At 44.7% G+C, this 22,921-nt stretch overlaps 1 protein-coding gene across 4 annotated transcripts in view; it reads right to left on the reverse strand.

Annotated features, from left to right (window-relative positions):
* Window positions 1-15,374, reverse strand: part of CHKB (choline kinase beta) — a 461,430-nt gene extending 446,056 nt beyond the window's left edge. For 2 of the 4 annotated variants that reach the window (XM_069629457.1, XM_069629458.1), the window contains exon 1: window positions 14,284-15,374. In XM_069629457.1, the coding sequence (XP_069485558.1) occupies window positions 14,284-14,555 (272 nt within the window). In that variant the 5' untranslated portion in view covers window positions 14,556-15,374. The remainder of the gene's footprint in view (window positions 1-14,283) is intronic. The other 2 variants (XM_069629455.1, XM_069629456.1) reach the window with 2 other exon arrangements.
* Window positions 15,375-22,921: the final 7,547 nt, after the last annotated feature.

Consider the following 22,921-nt stretch of genomic DNA (forward strand, 5'->3'; position numbering starts at 1 on the left):
GGAGGGGAGCCCCCAAGAAATAGCGATAGTCTCCATGGACGCAGTAAAAGCCTTCGACTCGGTCAAACGGCCGTGGCTGTTGGCCGTTCTGAAGGGATATGGGATGGGACCAATGTACCTGAAGTGGGCTCAGCTGCTGTACAGTGAGCAGGTGGCTCGGGTCCGAACGAGACCAATCACTTGAGAACGATGGACCCTGGGCAGAGGCACCAGGCAGGGGTGCCCTTGGTCCCCGATGCTTTTTATCTTTGCTCTGGAATCTTTGGCGATATATCTGAGGCAACAATATAGCGAGGTAGAAATCAGTACGATTGGGGGACAGCATCCGATATCGCTATACAGAGATAATATGTTGCTATACCCGAGATATCCTGAGGAAAACCTACAGTACATTTTAGAGGTAATGGGACCTTACGCGATACTCTCTGGCATAACAATGAACCTGAAAAAGTCTACCATATTCCCCCTAGGCAGACATGTGGGAATACCACGATACAAACTAGCAGTGTTACAGATAGGGTGATACTTACTTTCAGGTACCTGGGGGTAGACATACATCACAAAGTCGAGGATAAACATAAACACAACACAGAGAAGGTGATTGGGAAAATAGAACGTAACATGGTATTCTGGGTCCGGTTACCTTTAACTATGATGGGCAGAGCGGCATTACTGAGGATGATAGTACTACCCAGGCTACTGCACTTTTTTGCGAATGTCCCGTAAATGATACCTAAACCGTTCTTCACCATGGATAGAATAGCATTGTGGAAATTGTAAAACCTGTATTAACAAGGAGGGATTAGAATGCCCAACTTTGAGGTGTACTACCTGGCTAGCCAGCTCCAATACATAGCAAGATGGTTGTCTGAGGATCCCACGCCAGAGTCCAAATTGTTGAGGGCGGAGTATGCACCTTTTTTCTGAATGAATGCATGTGGTTATCAGAATCTCCGAAGGGAAAGGGGTCCACATTACTAGACCTGGGAATGAAGATCTGGCGGAGAGCCTGCCAAGTGATGGGGAGCCCGCTTCCGTGCTCCCAACAGGTACCACTAGTGGCACTAAAAGGGAGAGATGAGCAATTGAGGACTATCAGAGAACACTGGAAACCAGTGTGAATAACAACCATTGGAGATGTGTGACAAGAAGGGGAGCAAATAGAATTTGATACACAGGTCTACACGGCAGCCAATATATTACATACACTAGGCTGGTAAAATTGGTAAAAGAAACGTGGTCGGAAGCGGAGCTGACCCGGCAACTGGATGCCACCATAGAAACGTTTCAGGCGGTGTCTGATGGAGGCCATGAGGTCTCCTGAATTTATGAACTAATGATATCCAGAGTGGGGAAGGAGGTGGTCCGGATGAGGCGAGATTGGGAGGAAGAAGGCTGCAAAACAATAGAAGATGGGCTATGGGTCAGAATGCAAGGATATCATAAGAAAGTGTCAAGAAATGTGAGACTGCAACAGATTCAGCTATATGTCACCCATAGGGTATATCTGACCCCTAAGAAGATTGCCAAGTTTACGAACGCTAGGACACAGACATGCCCGAAATGTGGAGAGATTGATGCGTGGATGGGGCATGCCCGGAAATAGCACGATATTTGGAAGAGTTAGCGCACCTCTTGTTAGGACAGTTTTTCTGAAGTCCAGTTAAGGGCCTAGTAAAACCATTCAACTGAAGCAGTACAAGACTCCACTCTTAGTATAAGACTGTACCACCTGAGTACATGGTAGCGTAGGCAGAGCAGCCAGGCTTATCTTAGGAGGGAGAGAGGGCAGTAGATACAGTACAAGTGAAAATTGTAATACAAATGATCCAAAGAAACACTGAAACACTATGTATTATAAAAATAAAGGATTTATTTAAATACAAGTAGGCCCAGATAAATCTAGGGGTTAAGTAAATACTGAAACATTATATGAAATCACAATATAAAACACAACACTATACTTGAAAGTACACAGACCCAAGTATAGACCTTATTTGGAACACCTAACAGTAGTTCTAGGGAAGTCAAAACCTTGTTATACGCATTTAGTATAGGTCAAGCCTATTCTTTGGGAGTAAAAGACCAATGGTTACTTTTAGATTACTTTTGGTAATACAAGGACAGTAGGCCCTTCCAGTTGTACAGTGACTCTTGGAACAAATCACATAAACAGTCAACTGGACAATATACTTTTGGTGAATAGTGAAACACTTATTCTAGGTGCAGTAAAAACCTATCACTACTTTTGTCATAACACACAGTTATACCAGGTGAGCAAAACCTAATGGATGTAATATACAATTACAGATGCTTTGGAAATCAGGGAACCCCAGATGGAGATAAGCAATAACTCTTGTAACTTGTTTTGGATGGCACACAGCTAACACAAGCTAAGTAAAACCCACTTACTTTAACTTCACAATGAAGGGGAAAGTAAAACCCAATGTCACACTTTACTGAATAGCTAATTCTAGGTAGGCAACAACCTAATGTAGACTTATTAAAGACAGGCTAGCAGCAAGTCAGGGGAAGCAAGACCCAGTTGGGGGACACTCATACAGTTATCCTAACAGGACTAACCTGGTGATACCAACAGTTGGAGGACACTCATACAATTACCCTTCAGGAATAATCTGGTGAAACCAACACATTACTTTTGTAAAGAGGCACAACCTAATCACAGGAGAGTAAAATACCTTCACATCTACTTTCTTTTAGACTGGCAAAACAGTGGCTAAGGAAGGAAAGATGTTAACCATACTTTTAAGAATAGTGCATCACACATCCAAGATCAGTAAGAACTTTTGTAACTGTTCACTCTTAGAATTACAGTTACCAACCAACTCTTTACAAGTAAGTAAAAACACTTGATTTCTTTTCTAGGCAGAAGTCCCCATCCCTTCAAAGTCTTTTCCCTTAGAGCATGAGTGTTCTCAGTGGCAGAAGGGGGGGTCACTAGGACTAGTGACCAACAGGCAGTGTTAGAATAAGTTCTTTAGTAGCAAAAGCCAGAGTTTCCTTAGGAAAACTGGGCAACCAGGTGAGTACTTTACTTCTAGGGTTAGAAGAGGGTCCAGGGGCTTCACAGAAGACACCCCAGCAGGATTCTAGCAGTGGGACTGGGTGTACTGGACGAGGGACCTCCCAATCACAGAAAACACCCCAGGACTACACAGAAATCCCAACAGGCTTAAGGTAAGTATATACCCAAGCCAACACAGTACCTCAGCAATGAAGAAGAGATTGCAGCAGGAGAACTTCAGGGACTGCAGCCAAATACCCGGTCACTGGATTCCTTGTCCTGGAGACTGAACACAAGACCTCAGAAGGGACTTTGCAGCAGGGATCGATGAAGAAGGCTCTAGGCAAGATTTCTCTCACAGCTGAATGCGGTTCTGCGGGTCTGGCGCCTTTTCAAGGAGCACAGAGGAAGACAGAAAATCGCGGTTGAATTCTCGTCGTTTAAAAGGTCCAGCACTCTTGTGAGGGGACTTTTTGGACTCGATTCGTGTCTCTTGAGATAGACCAAGATGCCCACGAAGTTTCAGCGAGATTCGGAATTCGGAAGACCGTGCACCGCACAGTGGCAGGAGGTCCCAGGGTATTGGGGTATTGCAAGATCGCAAGGTCGCAGGAACCCGTGGGATGGCTCAAAATGCAGGTCGTCTTGAGTCTAGTGGGTCTCACCAGGCTCTGGGTTCGGGTCGTCGTTTTCGGAGACCCCAGGTCGATCGGAAGGAAGGGCTGCAGCAGGCTCCGGTTAGAAAGCAGGCTCTCCGGCCGCTGGAAATCATTCCCGCCGCTTTTCCTTCGTCATCCTCTTCGGTTTTCGGTTCCAGTGGTCGACATGACTTCAGCTTCCAGGTTTCCAGTATTTATCAGGAACTGCAACACAACCTCTGCATTCTCTCCCCGCATTTTACAAGAAAGGGGCGTTTGGCTGTCCAATCAGGACAGCCAACCCCCCACTGGGATTTGGCCCAGTTGAAGGAAGACCTAAGACAAAGGAGGGGGAAGTTTGGGACCCCTCCCCCACTTCCTGTGCTTACAGACTGACTGGAGCCTGGGCGGGGTGTCCAGGGGACTCCCGCCGAAGACAAAACTCAAACAAAGGATTTTCCCGCCCTGGATGTCAGGGGAAGGAACAAGAAACGACAAGAAACACTAAAATGGCAGAAAAAGAAGACAGGGGCCATTTTGGTAAAAATGAGCACCCTTAGGTGCCTTTACTGCAGCTGTGATTACAGCACGCGGTAAAGATGCACCAAATTAGTAAAAGGTATCACTGCCACCAGCCATTAAAGGTAGGCTTGTCACTGTAACAGAATTGTTACAGTTTAAATGTGAAAGGGGATACATTGTATCTCCCCAGCACTCCACATAAGGTGGGGTGTGCTGGTTTCACAGAAGTAAATGTAAAAGGGATCCAAAGATCCTTTCTACCCTTGGGAACTGTAGTTCACTCAAGGTTCGCACAAGAAAGTTAAATGGGGAGCCCCTAGGGCAACCCAGCAACAACAGGCACTTATTGCCAATAAGTTGTTAGACATGATAACTTTAAAAAGACACTATGGAGAGTCTTAAAAATGACACCCCTAAAAAGAGTTAAAGACAGGTGAGTGTGGAAAAAGGTTCCCACTCACTGAGGTATTAATGGAAAATATCTCACTAGAAAAGCAAAAAGTTCTGGAGTTGAACCAGGCAAGGAAGATTTACCAGCCCTGTGGAAATCTTACCTAACACCTCTTAGCGGATAAAGGGATAAACTTGGATGTGGACTCTGTGGGCGTGCATGGTGGGGGGGATGCCCAAGACTGAGCAAACTTAAACATGTGAGCAAACTTAAAGACCTGGCGTATGTCCTAGCTAATCGCGGGATAGCGATGAGCTGGAAGGCAAGCAATACCGACCGAATGCAAAGGCATGGTGGCGGGATTTCCTGAAGTGGGTGGAAGCTGAAACAGTGGTGTGGAGGGAAGCGGTGGACAGAGGGAGGACAGTGGGAGGAGGAATCGAGTACACGTACAGCCTGGCTACACTTGGTCGCCTCATTGTCAGGGTCTGGGCAAGAGGAGCCCGAAGAGGGCAGCTCCTCAGGAATGAAGGAAAGTGTGACGCACATGAGCTAGGAAGGGAAAACTGGGGAATTGCGAGGCTCCGAGGGTAGGGAGAGTTGGGGAGGAGGGAAATGTTAGGGAATTGTAGTTGTGCACCGTGTTTTGGTGTATGTATGTTGATTAAATTGAAAAATAATAAAATATATGTTTTAAAAACAAAACAATCGGCTACTATGAACTAGCGCTGAGGCAAGGGCTCATTTGCATATTTGAGATCCATAACCAATTAGTTTGGTTATCACAGTTTCTCTCATTGTTTTTGCAGATACACAGGCTTTATTATCACAGGCATATTTCAATATATTTGATGTATTTGCACATATGTGAAAGCACTGCACATATTTTTCAAACATGAAGATTACAAAACCCTCAATATGTTTTTCTTTTTACCCGTATTTCAATTCATTATGTCTGATGTCAGGGTATGCACATATATTGAATTACATATTATATGCAATGATGTATATTTTCTAAATTGTATTTTGCTTTTGATGTAACATGCTGTGATCGTAAAAGCGCTCAGCCCTGAAGATGGAATTGAATTCCTTGAAATGCATTGGCTAATGAGCAGATAACATTGTCAAGACTGCCATTGCCTTTCAAGACAAACAAGAATTTGGGCACTTTTTCTAAAGAGTCAATGTACTAATTTTGGATATTATTGCAACCGTTCAATTAATTATGAAGTAATATGCAAACCTCCTACCGCAATTTATGCCCACCGCAACATCGAACTATGAGCGCCTACCGATCTTCACCCCAGACACTATCTTTCAGCCTATAAAGTTACCTATCCCCTAGCACTCCTTAACAAACATCCCATGCGACACCTTAAGCAGAAATGCCAAATTACGATCAAGATTACCTAAAATGTATGAACCTCCAGCCAGACTAGTCACCAATCCTAGTAGTAGAAGAGACTCCCAACTCAATGCCACTAAGCACCTGCCCCACTAAAAGAGACTCCCACTTTAACAGTCCTATTAACACTCACTGCAAATTAAGCAAGAGGTCAACCAAAAAGAAAGTTGTGACACCCTTGCAACGCCTAAACCAAACACCCCTCTGAAGGGTGCCCTTATTAATGCTAGATTATTAATACACATGCTACCGAAATTGCCGATCTCATCCAATTAGGTGATTATGACCTCCTAGCCATAACGGAAACCTGGCTTCACCAAGCAGCAGGATCCGCTCTGATGCTTGCCCTGCCCCCGAATTACAACATCCTCAGAGAAGACAGAACCAATTCTCGAGGAGGCGGCCTAGCCATCATCGCTAAAAACAATCTCACCATAAAAATAGAAACACTGTCAAACACCAAATCCTGTGAATCCTTAACCGCCAAACTCTTAACCTCTTCCACTCAATCTATCAATATACACCTCATCCATAGGCCACCAGATCCAATTGGAACTTTTGAGGAGGACATTTCTACGATCCTCTCAAATAACTTAAAGAACTCATAGCAAGCAATCCTTCTGGGAGACTTGAACTGAGGTTTCAACGGCCACAAAGATTTACAAGTGGCCAATATCGCCAATGTCATCACAGAATTAGGATTTACCCAAAGAATATCACAACCTACCCACATAAAAGGTTGAACACTCGACTGGGTAGCCAACCACAACTGTAATGTAACTATTACTGATGTCAGCCCACAAATCTGGACAGACCATGCGCTAATAACCTTCCTCATAAATGAAAACACCACCCAACCTAAGGAAAATATATTGGCTCCCCCCTTACCAACCAGAAAAAAAAACATAACCACAGACAAACTGCTACCACTTATCCTCCCAACTTTAAACGCCCTACCTGAATCACTAAGCCCTTCAGCCCTAGAGAATGAATTCAACTCAACCATGACCATAGCCTTGGACACTATTGCCCCTTTGAAAATGAGAAAAAGTAAGCCCAGAGCTCACTTGAGCACCTGGTTCACCCCTCACCTCAAATCCCTAAGGATTGAAAAACACAAATGTGAATCCGCCTGGCGATTAACTCCATCTGAGACTAAGAAAGCAGCTCTCATCAACACCTCTAAGACTTACAAAAATGAAATAAGGAGAGCTAAAAAAGAGAACTTTAACAACAGAATATTGCAGGCTAAATCCGGAACCAAACAGCTATTCATTATACTAAAGGAACTGAAAAACCCCATCCATGCCCCGGACAACTGAGACAAAAATAAAATGTGGTGCTCCAACATCCAAAAAGCACTAAATGACAAAATAGCTACACTTCAAACTAAAATTGAGAAAAAGAAACAAAATATTCCTCCCTCAACCACTCAAAGAGGTAAACCACCTATGTCTACTAATCCAAAACAAAAATTCAACTTCACTTTTATTTTAGAGATTGAAAATATAATACTCTCGCTCAACCCTTCCAACCGTCGAGGTGACATATGCCCAGCCCAACTGATAAAAGATGCGGCCAGAGACCTATCCCCATTTATTTCTAAACTCATTAATGCTTCCTTTGCTTCAGGCACGATACCAGACAACCTCAAACAATCATGGGTCCTCCCCCTCCTTAAAAAGCAAACCTTGGACCCGTCCATGCCGACTAACTATAGGCCAATTACAACGGTACCATTTCTGCTAAAAATACTAGACAGAGTGGCTTACTTACACATCCAAAAACACTTGGAGCTGCATCAACTATTAGGTACCAGACAATCAGGCTTCAGGCATCAGCACGGTACAGAAACCACGCTCATTGATCTCAAAACCCAGGTCGATGAGCTGAGAGACCTTGGAAAAACAGCCTTACTCCTCCTACTGGATCTCTCAGCGGCCTTCGATTTGGTAGATCATGATGTGCTCTGTACCCACCTGGAATCTGCAGCCCACTTCTCTACACATGCCATTGCATGGATCAAGTTGTTCTTAAGTGGTAGAACTATGAGGGTTTTCTCTACCTCTGCAGCGGCTGACCAAGTACATACACATGTGGCGTTCCCCAGGGCTTCTGCGTCCCTCCTACCATGTATAACATTTTCACGAAGCCCCTGTTCGATGATCTGGACCTTCTGGGTGTCACCTACACTAACTACGCAGATGACACTCAGATCCTCATCCCACTTTCTGGGGATTATGAACAGGATTTGGCCTTGGTGAATAAGATATACCTCATCATTCAGGCATGGATGGCCCATCATGGTCTATGCCTGAATGATGACAAAACAGAACCCATCATCCTCGGTAATACACAAGATATCAAAAAACTGAACAATGTTTATTCATCATTTGTTATAGATGGCAACACCATTAAAGTAGCAAAATAGGTAGGTTTTTACCTCAACTCTTGCCTCTCTCTAACAAAGCAGGTGAATGCGATGGCCTCTAGCACTGCATACACCTGTAAACTGATTAGAGCAGCAAAACCATTCCTGTCCACTACCAGCTGCCTCACTTTATCAAGAGCTCTGGTAATATCCAAATTGGACTATTGTAACGCACTATATATAGGGTCGAATAAACACACATTGCAAAAAAATCCAAACCTTGCAGAATAATGCCCTTAGAGCCGCCTTAGGAATCCCAAATTAGAGCATATCTCAGATGTCAGAAGACAATCTAATTGGCTCTCTACAGCGGACAAAATTAAACTTAAAACAGTATCACTTACATTCAAAAGTATTAATGATTTAGCCCCCAAATACCTAACAGAAAGGTTCAAAAGAAGAACTTCCACTAGACCCACCAGAGAAGCATATACCAACCAGCTAGTTGTGCCCCCATTTAAACTGAGCACTGCCGGAGGGAACAGCTTCCCTGTCAAAGCAGTCCAGTTGTGGAACCCCCTCCCTACTTCGTTATGGTCTGACCAATCCTATTCCCACTTCAGACTTAACTGCATTAAATGGCTCAAAGAAAATGACCTGTAACTGACCGACACCAGGACTACTTACGTCTTATCCATCTGTTAATCTGTAGTTGAACGCATACTTATTTATATGCTCTTCCCCTAGCCTACTCCACCCTGCTTTTGTCTCTCAATGTATACTGTGTATACATCACTATGTATAAATATTAGTGTATATAACCCTGTATATTACCCCGTGTACAAACTTTTTAGGGTAATCATTTTTCCTGCTGTCAATGGATCCTGTATTTACTTGGAATGTAACTGTAACTTGCAAGCTTAAAGTATTCTTGCACACGCGCCCGGATACCTTCGGGTCTGGCGCGCGCTATAACTAAACAAACAAACAAACATTAAAAAATCAGAGCTTTCTGTAGAAGAGCCGATTGTGAGCATTCGGTCCACTGAGTGGAAACACCCAGTCTTTTTTGTTTGCTTATCTTCATCCTTGTGCCTTAGGATTCTTTACGCCGAATAGCTCCTTGGAATTGATGAAACCTACTTACATTATTATTTACTAACAAACGGTTGTGCCCACCTGCTCCAAACACACTTATGTATTCTCCCCGGTGACTGCTCCTTTAACTCCCCTCCACAACCTGGTCAGAGTGTCCCTCAAACTCACCCCATTGCAAGAAGCTCACTGCTTCCTGTCAAATCGTACATTCTTGCGTGATCACAAGAGCATCGCTCCTCCTTTATGTAAATAACTACTGGTAAAAATATATATTTTTTTTAAGGAGGACTTTTTCAGTATTCTTTGTACTACCTCCTCAAACCCCACAGTCTGCTTACTAGAGAACACCCGATACCCAGGAGCGGATTTTAGCTCCCGCTTACCAATTCTTATTTTGATCACTGTGATTTAGTTCATCACAAGCAAAATGGGACTTTTTAGACATTCTCTGTACTGTCACCATTAAATTAATTATGCTACCCCTATTGCTGTCCATCAACTGCAAGATTTGCCATGTCACCCTGGGTGTTCTAGACTGTACATCATGTGTCACATGATCGTTCTTCCTTGTTGCAGCCATCACCACTCTTACTGTCTCTCACCCCCACACCATGACACTGAAGGATATCCTTAAGGACACCACCCACGTTGCTTGGATTCACTGTGTTTTGGGAACACGGCCGTTAATGGCAGTCATCCTCTTAAGGTGAGCAGTTAAGGACATGTCCCCAATCCACCAATCAATGAACTGTCTGTAAAGCTCTGGGTTCCCAATGATGACTGACGTCTCTTGATGTTCCAGTTGTTCCTTTAATGAGTTTTCAGTACATCTTTTATGTTTCTTATGTCAAGTTCATCAGAGCTCCAGGCAACCATGCACCGGCATCCTCCCAGGTAGGCTTCATCTCACCAACTCTCTCACTCAGAACTCTCAACCATACAACAACATTCTCACCAGCAAGATTCCATGTCGCTCACTCAGCATTCTACTCATTCTGCAAAGACAACATGGAAACGTAAATCACTACATATCCCCCTTCCTTACACAACAACAACAACGCCTACCAAAACCGGTCACACTCACAACACACACACACACTCCAACACATGCGCGTGCATCTCAACCACATGAACTATCAACACACCCGTACAACCTGAACGCATTACCAGTTCAAATGGTACCATAACACAATACTAACGATGCCCCTTCCCTTTTCTACACAGTAAAGGAAGGACACCTACCAATGAAAATTGTACCACTAGCAATCAATCTTCAACAGCTCAGGTATCTCTCTAACTTATCTCCTCCTCTACCACAAAAAAACTATAACCAATACTAAACTCATAGCCACACCACACACACAACTCTGAGCTGTGCACCACACACACCAAAGAACAAGGCTGGGCATTCCCAACACCCGAGTGAAACGACACAATAACACATTGCACCCAAAGGTACCTATGCCGCCACCCCCACTTCGTTGCCTGTGTCCTAAAGATCCACCAAAAGACCCAACACAACTTTGAGAAAGCATTGTCACACTCAACATATAAATAAATGCATCACTTTCACCAGAACAACAGTACTCTTGTTACACTCAGCCACCCATAACTTCACAGCCAAATAAATACACAACACTGTGATGTGCACCTCACAATCAAATAACCAGGTTGGACGTTCCAAACGTCTGAGTGAAACAACATCCAAACAGCACAAACAGTGCGATATTGCCACCCCTTATCCGTCACCTGTGTTCCTTGAGTCCAACAAACTAACTCAACTGCTGTGAAGAACAACACCATTGAACACACCATACACCATTCCATCAAGCACAGGAGCACAAAATCACCAAAATGCCAAATCTCTAGCACACCACTAAGAATTACACATGCAGATCCCCACACTGCAACAACAAAACAGTGCTTTAAAATTAATAACATTTCTGCTAAATTTACTAACTGAACTTCTTAGTTCTCCCTAAATGGCACAAACGTCCTTTAAACAGTCCCACCTGCAAAGCAAAAAATGTAGTAAGCATGTTCCATTTATCACATTTCCCGTGCCATGTACTATAGCTATATCAATCCACTTTGCCCTTTTGCATTGAAAAGTCCATCTGCGGAAAGAACATGCGTTAAACACAACTGCTTCCTAAAGCTGACATTGCTCACATCAAATATGTGTCTCTCAATAAAGGCCACGACACCACACACTCCCATTCAGTGTACATTCACCCACAAAAATGCTCATGTTGCAATTATGGTGTCAAAATATCACAGGCCTCACGTGACAATTAAAACCTAACATGTTAAACTAAACTCTGCTGCATACTATGTAAAACACCACATATAATCAAAACAAAAGTAAATCCATAAACCACCAGCTTATTAACCAGCTCCTTGGCGCTCTCTAAATGGGCAAAATGCCCCTCAGCTGCACCACAATGGGCTCTAGGCCCCTCCTCATCACAGCATTTGGGCTCCAAGCCCCTCCAGATGCTGCAGTGGCCCCCAAGACCCTCCTCTTCAGATCTTGTGGCTGCAAACCCCTCCAGGCGCTGTAATGGCCCCCAGGAACTTCCTCTGTACAGCATATGGGCTCCAAACTCCACAAAGTCACTTACGACCCTCGTAGAAACACAGTTCTCATAGTGGGCACCTACCCCCTTCTGCCAGAGAGCAGTGGTCTCCTAGTTTCTCCTAGGCGCAGCTCAGGCTCCTAGCCTCTCCCAATGCTGCTGCCCTGGGCTCCAAGCCCCTCAGCTGCACAACATGACCTTCGGATTCTTCAATCCCCAGGCGCCGCTTAGGCTCCAAGCCTCTCCTATTGCTGCAGACATGGGCTCCAAGCCCCTCAGCTGCACAACATGACCTTCGGATTCTTCAATCCCCAGGCGCCGCTTAGGCTCCAAGCCTCTCCTATTGCTGCAGACATGGGCTCCAAGCCCCTCAGCTGCACAACATTGCTCCCAGATTTCTAATTTCCAAGGAAAAGCTCAGGCTCCAAACCTTTCCAATTGCTACTGCCATGGGCTTCAAGCCCCTCAGCTGCACGGCATGGCTTCCAAATATTTCCAGGCGCAGCTCAGACTCCCAACCTCTTCAAATGCTGCTGCCTTGAGCTCCATAGCCCTCCATGCCGCAGCTTTAGGTTCCCAAACCCCTTCAGACAGTCACTGGGCCCTGAGCCCTGCCAAAGTTCCTCTGCCTTTCACTGTGCTTGACCTGCCCAACTGCTGGCAGACCAGCCGGCCCTTGGCCCACGCTCTGCTCACTCTCTTCTGTGCCTCTGCCCTATGCACTGGGCCCTCCTGCGCCTACAGCATAAAGCGCTCGCCCTACCTGGGCGGGTCTTCTTCTTGGGTTGGGGGGCGGTGCATGTACCATCCTCAGTGCTGTCCCCCCAGCACAGCCAGCATCCTCGTCGCCAATGTAAAGCTCTGGGTTCCCAATGATGACTCTGACGTCTCTTGATGTTCCAGTTGTTCCTTTAATGAGTTTTCATTACATCTTTTATGTTTCTTATGTCAAGTTCATCAGAGCTCCAGGCAACCATGCACCGGCATCCTCCCAGGTAGGCTTCATCTCACCAACTCTCTCACTCAGAACTCTCAACCATACAACAACATTCTCACCAGCAAGATTCCATGTCGCTCACTCAGCATTCTACTCATTCTGCAAAGACAACATGGAAACGTAAATCGCTACACTGTCAATGTTATTTTTTATTGTGATTGGTTTTTACATTTAAAATAAAACCTTACACAATTTCACAAAAATATGCTATCAATCAACATAAAACATTCAACATACAATACCATGATTTAAATTCCATGTCGTTCTTATTATAAATCCTAAAACCTCTCTTTGAAAATGCCAAACTTATTATACAAGAGTAAGTTATTATTCTAGGATACCATATTGCACTTTGTCATTCTATTTCGTAATCATTTTCATAGGACCAAATTCAAAGACTACAACTTGGGGTCCATCATCAGCAGAAAATTCAACGCCTTAAAATGTGTTATCAAAGCTAAAAATCAGATAACTATTAATGCTATGTTGATTAAACTGTGAGGATGTAATTATATTTTAAAGGTTTGTAATAAACTATACAAAATAAAAAAAAAATAAAAACTTTTTTCTCACTGCATTAGGGACTCCAACAGGCGTTCGTTCACATACTTCCATAAAGTAAGGATTGATAAACCTATAGAAATGAACAACCTAGGTCTATGTAGTCGCAGACAGACTATAACCAGATGTTTTAGGGTTTCAATTGTATTTATATTAATTAGCAATTTCACTTTAGCGTCTAGAATGTTCCTGGGACTAACACATTCCAGGGTTGGTATTAGAGTGAATTTAAATCTCATATTAAAATTCCTCGACTCACTTCACGGAAAGAGCTCCAAATACTTTGGTATAGCTTCAATTAACAGCAGCATATTCAGAATGTAAAGAGTACATTTGCAATTGATCAATCGTTCACCTCCAATCCGACAAACACAGATTTTTCGTTACTAAATTAGGGTTGTGTGTTGATTCCCATGTATTGGAACCAATCTCATTTAGTAAGGAACCGTTTTTTCCTGTAAACCAGTCCCCAGATCTACACAAAAGTAATGTTATTTAACATGCAAATATTCGTTCATTGCCCAAGTCATTCAACACTGAAAAAAATGGATAAAGGGAATGAAGTGAGATAGCCACAAGGCATTATTTATGTTGTAAGAGTTCTGCCTCCTCTGGAATAGGCACTACCGCATTAACTTTTCTGGGTAACCCTCGGAGCTCTTTCATCCCCACCCCACACCACATCTTTTGGGTTACCTGACGATGCACACGTCCATATCCTGCTCATTCTGCAGTTGTCTCCAGACTCCAGGCAGAAAGCTCCGACACCAGTGGAAAGCTCGGAGCTTCATATCCTTGTTCACTTCATCCCGGCGCCCTTGCTCGTACAAGTCTGCCTCATTGTCCTCCTCCGAGGCTCCGACAGAAGAACCTGCTCCAGCACATCGGCCCGCGGCTTCCACCGGGCGAGGGCTGTCAGAATTTGTGTTCTCCACAGACTCCATCTGACTCCCTTCTGTGTAACTCATTCCGACTGCCGTCTTCTAAGAAGACACCAATAGTGAACGGCGGATTATCTGCCACCTGGGGACACCGACTTGATAACAAGTGACCTGCGGACTCAAGGAACCCCACTTTCACCCGCAGGCACCGAGCTCCACAGTGTCACCTGTCGCCGCAGGTCCAATGTTCATTTGAAGTTGATGCTTAAACGGTACAGAACTATCGCCACCGACCCAGAGATACAAACACCCCCTTTGCACCCGGAGGCACCGCCCTGGCGCTCACTTGATGTTGGCCAATAATTTGGTATCCATTAAATACCCACACTGTTACATGAAGCTGGACTTTCCCCTTAAAGAACACCCAGAGACACTTGGATTAATTGACCAGGTAGTCCCTGGAAGCTGGCCCTTCAGCGAGTAATTCGTGGTAGACACCCGTTGTCACTAGCACACACTACACTACACCTGCATTTATTTCATAAACAGCTGTCTCTAGGTACAGGACATCCACCTATACCGACCCTTTCACAATAAATGCCAGCTCAGTGTGTATTCCCCCACCAGATCAGCGAGTAAAAAGCCGCTATCTCCCTCCCCCGTAAAGTCATCTCTTGACATGTCTCCCCTCAATACCCTCTACGTCACCTTAAATCCTAAATCCTATCGTCAAAGGGTTGAACCTAGAGTTCCGGCCACTCCCTGTGACACTCTGTTCGGTTCCCTATGTTTCCCAAGCCCCATCCATCAGTTACAGTGCGATGTTTGAAACTGTGCCTCCGTTCCCTGTCCTTAGAATGACAGAACAACTAGTTCCTGCTCCAGGAAATCCATGTACTGAGCACCAATCAGAAGCCACCGCCAATCAGAGCCCTTGAAACGTTCTCCAATCAGACCCCAGAACAACTTGATACCGCCCTCCTTACTGAACTCTCTGTCGGACGGTGTTATGTAATATGTGGTATCCCGTATCTTTCGCGTCCCCCGGGTTTTGGCCGTTCTGGTAGCCGAACGCCGACCTAGGTAGAAACAGACTGAAGCAGCTGCAAACCGAGCTGCTTGAGCCGCGGTCCTTTATTTAGCAGCTGTCCGTGTACCGGGAAAGGAAGCGAAATTAGCATGTTTTACATTACAGTAAGGGCCGGTTTTTTTGGAGATAACGATTTTGGCAGCTGTATGTAAGTTTGAATATGTTTTCCAATAAAAAAACGACGATTTTTGAAAGTTGTGCAATACAATAATGATGGTTTTTGAAAGCTGCGTGCATTTTAAAAAATAAAATAAGGACGATTTTGACCAGGTATGACATCTGTTTGCATTAAAAGAAGTGTGGTGACGGAGCACGTCACCATCAACGGTGTGTGCTGCGCCACACGCGCGGCGGAGTGACGTAACTCCGGCGCCTGTGGAAGATAATAAATGAGGGCCACGTGGCGAGTTCCCTGGTGTCTCAGACAGAGCACATGCAGAGCCTGGACGGAGAGCAAGGTGCCTGTGTGTGGGTGGGGGACTGGTGTTCTGTAATATTTCATATCCCATACCCATCCGGTATCCCCTGTCTTCGTAGATCGCAGAGCGAAGTAGGAGAGTTCCGAGCCTCGGTATGGGGTACCAAATGTTACACAACACCGGCATAACGCCCGAGTTCCATATTGTCCAGTCAGGGGAGTATTCAGCATTGCCAGAGAGGCTGGGGGGACAACCACGGTGAAACTCCTGCTACTTTCCCCTCAAATGCAGTGCACGCATTTCCAGGTTAGTTTAGTTTAGTTTAGTTTATTATTTATAATGCGCAGTTATACCCAGGGGTATCAGGGCGCAGCATGTACAAGAATATGCGAAACTTGGTTACAAGGTGTAAAAGTACGAGTTGGCGTAGGGCGAATGTACAGAATAGCAGAGAAAGCAAGCAATATATACAATATATACAAGCAATATATACAATATATACACAATAGAGGTGGCATACATACTAGTACGGATCACATGAGGAAAAACCTTGGCATTTAAATGTCTGGGAGGTCCTTCAGTTTCAGCCAAGAGATGACCTTAGAGCGGAAATTCAGGTAGGGCATGTCTGCTCTAAGGTTAGGGGGCAAAGAGTTCCAGAGTTTGGCTGCTTTTACCGGGAAGCTGTTACCTCCTATGGTGGCGAGTTTGTAATTTGGGACAGAGAGGCAGTCTTTGTGAGCCGTTCTGAGGGGTCTCGCGGAAACTTGTCTATGGAACCTGTTAATCAGGTAGATCGGGGCGGCATTGTTGAGGGATTTGTAGGTGAGTGAAGCCGTTTTTAGGAGAATTTTATCTCTGGTGGAGAGCCAATTGTTCTGTTGACTGAGTCCTGATATATGCTCTCTTCTGGGGATCCCTAGGGCTGCTCTCAGGGCGTTATTCTGGAGAGTTTGTATCTTGCTAGTGGTAGCCTTGGAGGATCCTAGGTAAAGGGCATTGCAGTAGTCAAGGCGGGATAGTATAAGGGCTCTGGCGATTGTAAGACAGCTGGTATCTGACAGAAATGGTTTAGCTGAGCGGATAAGTTTGCACGTGTATGCAGATGAGGATGCCAGTGAACTCAGTTGTCTTTTGAAGGAGAGGTTAGAGTCTAAGTAGAAACCCAGCGTTTTAACCTCCTGTCCAACTTTAATGTTGTTCCCATCTATCTTGAAAGAGTTGTAGGCCGGGCTAAGTTTCCTTAGACTGTGTGTTGTGCCCATGATTATAAGCTCTGTTTTCTCATCATTCAGGCAGTCCGTGAGTGGCCATCCATGCCTGGATGATGATGTACACCCTATTTAGCAAGGCCAAACCCTTTCCATAATCTCCAGAAAGCGGAAGGAGGATCTGAGTATCATCTGCATAATTAGTGTAGGTGATACCAAGATGATCCAGATCATCGAAAAGGGGCTTGGTAAATATGCTGTACAGTGTAGGGGAGACGCAGGAGCCCTGTGGTACACCACAAGTGATGGGTTGTCTCATTCGCGCCCACAAACCACCCACCCCTGCCCCAATCTATTTTTTTAGTAACATTACAAGTGGCATCTCGCATTTTAACACAACAACAACAAAAAACGGCAGAATCATTACAAATGCAGGGAACTCGTCTATTAGAGCTCTGTCCAGGCGCTCTGGGGCAAAATACATGCACATCAACTCATTTGCATATGGATTGCACCAACAGAAATAACTTCACAGAAAGAACATTGCAAGGAGCATCATCAGTCTTTGATACTTGGATGCAGAATGCAAGTGACTTTAGAATAAGTTGTCATAAGTAAGCCAAGTGGCAAATCATTTTGTGGTGCAAAATACCTAAATTGCACTGTTATATATGGAGCAAGTCGGGCTTTTAAAAAAAATAACAGCATGATATATTACCGCTTTGAAGTGAATCACTTACAGAGCTGCAGATAAGACGCAGTCTGATTACATGGTCTGCCCAGGATCACACACTTTGGTTAATGGTGAAACCGGGATGGAGACAATTTAAGCAACTGAGCACATCTTCACAGTTTTTGTTTATTTTGATATTTATTAATGTTTCCCTTTGCATTTCATGTGCTTAAATACTACTTTATATAAATGCCTTAGAAGCAAACCACATTACATAACACACTTCCCTTTCATTATTAACTTTACACTATATATCATTATAGAAATATGTTGAGCAATAAGAGGACAGATTTCGTTTTATTCTCCCCTCCCTGCATGCAAAGTCACAATAGAATCATGCAGATTAATGTGAGCCTAACAAATCCCCCCTGGGTAAAGCCATAGTCATTATTTCATAAAGCCTGCAGCATCATGCAACCTTCTAACACCCGATCACTCCCTGCCATGCACATTTGTAAAAGGACAAAAGTCCCTGCTAATAGTACCCCCTCCCTCCCATCAGTGCCTAATGGCTCACATTGAAATGCTCTGTTGACACAGAGCAACTTGCGAGCCCCTCTGCTGCTGCCCTGAGCTCCTTGGAACATTGTCCTGTCAGAGGTTTCGGAAAGGGTAAGGTGTCCTGCTGCCAGGACAATTACTGCGCTGAGCAGGAATTACTGAGCACACATTGTCCTGCCAGGGGGACACCTTTCTCATTGGGCACCCTCATTGAGGTGCCGAACGGGAAGGGTGGTCCACTGATGAAAGTCCTGGTCAGGCTCTAAAAAGAGCGTGTGGGGTGGCAACGTGCCCCCGCCCAACCCCTGGCTCGGTATGGCACTGTTACTTGATCAGTCAGCTGAACTGCATTGAGTTAAATGAAACTTAGTTGGTTATATGGTTATTTGTAGCTTAAAAAAATCACAGCAGCCAACACTTGGTGGATTATTTGGTTATTAGTAGCAAGCTGCCAACAGTGATGGAAATGGGTACACAAACTACGCTTGGAAATTGAAAAAATACTCTGAAATACTACCTCCTTAGGGAAATTGACCCGATAGATGGGTTCACTGAAGAGGGTGTTGTGTAGCGGTGCAGTCATCATGGCAGGCACGTAAAACACATATAAATAATATTTCATTTTACAGGGTTGACATGAAACGCAGATAAATCACACAATAAACGAGACTGACAATATATATATTACACATCTCATACCATAGTGGGAGTATTTGTGGTGTTTCTCTTTTAAGAACATGTATTGCCCCACTAAGGATGTCAAGAGAGGATTAGAGTCAAAACCTACCCTTGTTCTAGGCCTTTGACTCTAATCCTCTCTTGACATTCCTCTCTACACCCTCTAGAGTCGGGCCCCCTCACAAAAAGGAGGGTCTTGCCCCATTTTCTCACACCATCTAAGGATGTGTCATGACAGCCTCATACCTGACTGGAAGAAGGAGCCTCCGCATGCACGCGCAATACCACGGTGGTAGACTAAATGTAATGGCACTCTGTCTCTGTGTCGCACTGTGTAGGGCCTGCAGGCCTACCCCGTGTGATCACAGGCCTGCGTCCCTGCTAGTCTGGGTGTGGTCTGGGTGCCCCAGATCAGCATGTGTAACTGGGTGCCTCCAGGCCACTGGCCCTCTGTGTGATCGCAGAGCAGCTGCTTGTCCGGGAGCCCACGGCAGCTGCAGTCTTGTTGTGTGACCACGACGATCAGGGTGATCCCTGCCACATTAATTTTGTGTTGGTGCCCCGAGCACCTGTTGGGCTGGCCCAGAGTCACAGTGCACAGAAATGATGTACTCCACTCCCCAATTCAAGGGATAGCTCAAGCAGAGCGTTGTTAAATGTTACCCCTCAAAAACAAGGGGATACCAAATATTACAACCCTATATTGGCCATTATATTTGGTATCCCCTTCAAAAAAAGGATGGGATGGCTTCCAGAAGCTGTCACAGTGTAGGTTTATGATGTACTCGCCTCCCCAATGCAAGGGATAGTTCAAGCAGTGCTTTGTTAAATGTTGCCCATCTACATCAAGGGGATACCAAATATTACAACGCTATATTAGCTGTAATATTTGGTCTCCCCTTCAAAAAAAGGATGAGATGGCTTCCAGAAGCTGTCATAGTGTAGGCTTATGATGTACTCCCCTCCCCAATGCAAGGGATAGTTCAAGCAGTGCTTTGTTAAATGTTACCCCTCAAAATCAAGGGGATACCAAATATTACAACACTATATTAGCTGTAATATTTGGTATCCCCTTCAAAAAAAGGATGAGATGGCTTCCAGAAGCTGTCATAGTGTAGGTTCATGATGTACTCCTCTCCCCAATGCAAGGGATAGTTCAAGCAGTGCTTTGTTAAATGTTACCCCTCAAAATCAAGGGGATACCAAATATTACAACACTATATTAGCTGTAATATTTGGCATCCCCTTCAAAGAAAGGATGAAATGGCTTCCTGAAGCTGTCACAGTGTAGGATTATGATGTAAACCCCTCCCCAATGCAAGGGAGAGTTCAAGCAGTGCTTTGCTAAATGTTACCCCTCAAAATCAAGGGGATACCAAATATTACAACACTAAATTAGCTGTAATATTTGGTCTCCCCTTCAAAAAAAGGATGAGATGGCTTCCAGAAGCTGTCGCTGTGTAGGCTTATGATGTACGGCCCTCCCCAATGCAAGGGATAGTTCAAGCAGTGCTTTGTTAAATGTTGCCCCTCAACCTCAAGGGGATACCAAATATTACAACCCTATATTAGCCATTATATTTGGTATCCCCTTCAAAACAAGAATGGTATGGCTTCCAGAAGCTGTCACAGTGAAGGCTTATGATGTACTCCCCTCCCCAATGCAAGGGATAGTTCAAGCAGTGTGTTGTTAAATGTTAAACCTCAAAATCAAGGGGATACCAAATATTACAACACTATATTAGCTGTAATATTTGGTATCCCCTTCAAAAAAGGATGAGATGGCTTCCAGAAGCTGTCACAGTGTAGGCTTATGATGTACTCCCCTCCCCAACGCAAGGGATAGTTCAAGCAGTGCTTTGTTAAAAGTTACCCCTCAAAATCAAGGGGATACCAAATATTACAACACTATATTAGCTGTAATATTTGGTATCCCCTTCAAATAAAGGATGAGATGGCTTCCAAAAGCTGTCACAGTGTAGGCTTATGATGTACTCCCCTCCCCAACGCAAGGGATAGTTCAAGCAGTGCTTTGTTAAATCTTACCCCTCAAAATCAAGGGGATACCAAATATTAAAACACTATGTTAGCTGTAATATTTGGTATCCCCTTCAAAAAAAGGATGGGATGGGTTCCAGAAGCTGTCACAGTGAAGGTTTATGATGTGCTCCCCTCCCCAGTGCAAGGTATAGTTCAAGCAGTGCATTGTTAAATGTTACCCCTCAATATCAAGGGGATACCAAATATTACAACCCTATATTAGCCATTATATTTGGTATCCCCTTCAAAAAAAGGATGGGATGGCTTCCAGAAGCTGTCACATTGAAGGCCTATGGTGTGCTCCCCTCCCCAATGCAAGGGATAGTTCAAGCAGTGCGTTGGTAAATGTTACCCCTCAACATCAAGGGGATACCATATATTACAACACTATATTAGCTGTAATATTTTGTATCCCCTTCAAAAAAAGGATGAGATGCCTTCCAGAAGCTGTCACAGTGTAGGCTTATGATGTACTCCCCTCCCCAATGCAAGTGATATAAGCAGTCCTTTGTTAAATGTTACCCCCAACATTAATGGGATACCAAATATTACATCCCTATATTAGCCATTATATTTGGTATCCCCCCCAAAAAAAGGATGGGATGGCATCAGAAGCTGTCACAGTGTAGGCTTATGATGTACTCCCCTCCCCAATGCAAGGGATAGTTCAAGCAGTGCGTTGTTAAATGTTACCCCTCATCATCAAGGGGATACCAAATATTACAACCCTATATTAGCCATTATATTTGGTATCCCCTTCAAAAAAAAGGATGTGATTGCTTCCAGAAGTCATTGCCTTCATTTGGCAGTGCTTCCATCTCCTGTTGTGGGAGCTCAGGTGGTGCTCTCTCTGGTCGTGGGCGACTCCTGTCGATGTCTTGCCTCTGATTCGGCCTCCAGTCACCCTCAAGGTTTCTTTCCACCCAGCTCCACGCTTCTCTGGGATCCGTGAAATGCACTGTCGTACCGTTGTGGTATATTTTCAGCTGTGCTGGGAACAGAAGTCTGTATTTTATGTGAACAGCTTGAAGGCGTTTCTTGAGAGGGTCGAAGGACTGCCTCGCTTTCTGAACCTCCCTGGTGAAGTCTGGGAAAAAGGCGATTCTGGAGCCATTAAATGTTATGGAGCCCTTTGGTCTGGCCATCTGCAGTATGGCGTCCCAATCCCTATAGTTCAGGAGATTTGCTATTACCGTGCGCGGGGGAGTTCCGGGTATTTGTCTGCCCCTTGGTGAGCACGTTCAACTGAGAAGAATTTTGATAGGGTCTTGGGAGCGAATAGATCCACAAGCCATTGCTCTAGGAATAGCTCCATGCTCGGGCCTTCGGAGTTTTCAGGCAATCCAAGGATCCAGATGTTGTTCCATCTTGCTCTGCCATCACCCCCTTCCACTCATTCTTCTAGTGCCTTGAGGTGTGCCAACCCTCCGGTCATGTGGTGATTTACAGTCCTCAGGCTGTCCTCTGCTTCCGACATGCGGCCCTCTGCTTCCCCAGTACGAGCCGTGAATTTTTGCAGCTCATGGCGCAATAGCGACACCTCGGTACTTATGCCATCCATCTTTTTTTCCATAGAAGTCCTTGAGTTGGTGATAGCATTCATGATGTCTTTAAGGGATATATTGTCATCCTTCGGTCCTAATCCATCACCAGAGTTGCCCTGCTCCTGCGGGGGAACTTGGGTAGTGATTGTGTACTGCTCCATTTTGCTCTGCATTGTCACGTTCTTTGCCCTGTCTTTCCCCATGGTGGTCAAGCCAGTGTTGATTTGCAGTTGCTCC

This window comes from Ambystoma mexicanum, chromosome 12 (assembly GCF_040938575.1).
Source record: "Ambystoma mexicanum isolate Mex_15411 chromosome 12, UKY_AmexF1_1, whole genome shotgun sequence".
Taxonomy (NCBI): Eukaryota; Metazoa; Chordata; class Amphibia; order Caudata; family Ambystomatidae; genus Ambystoma; species Ambystoma mexicanum.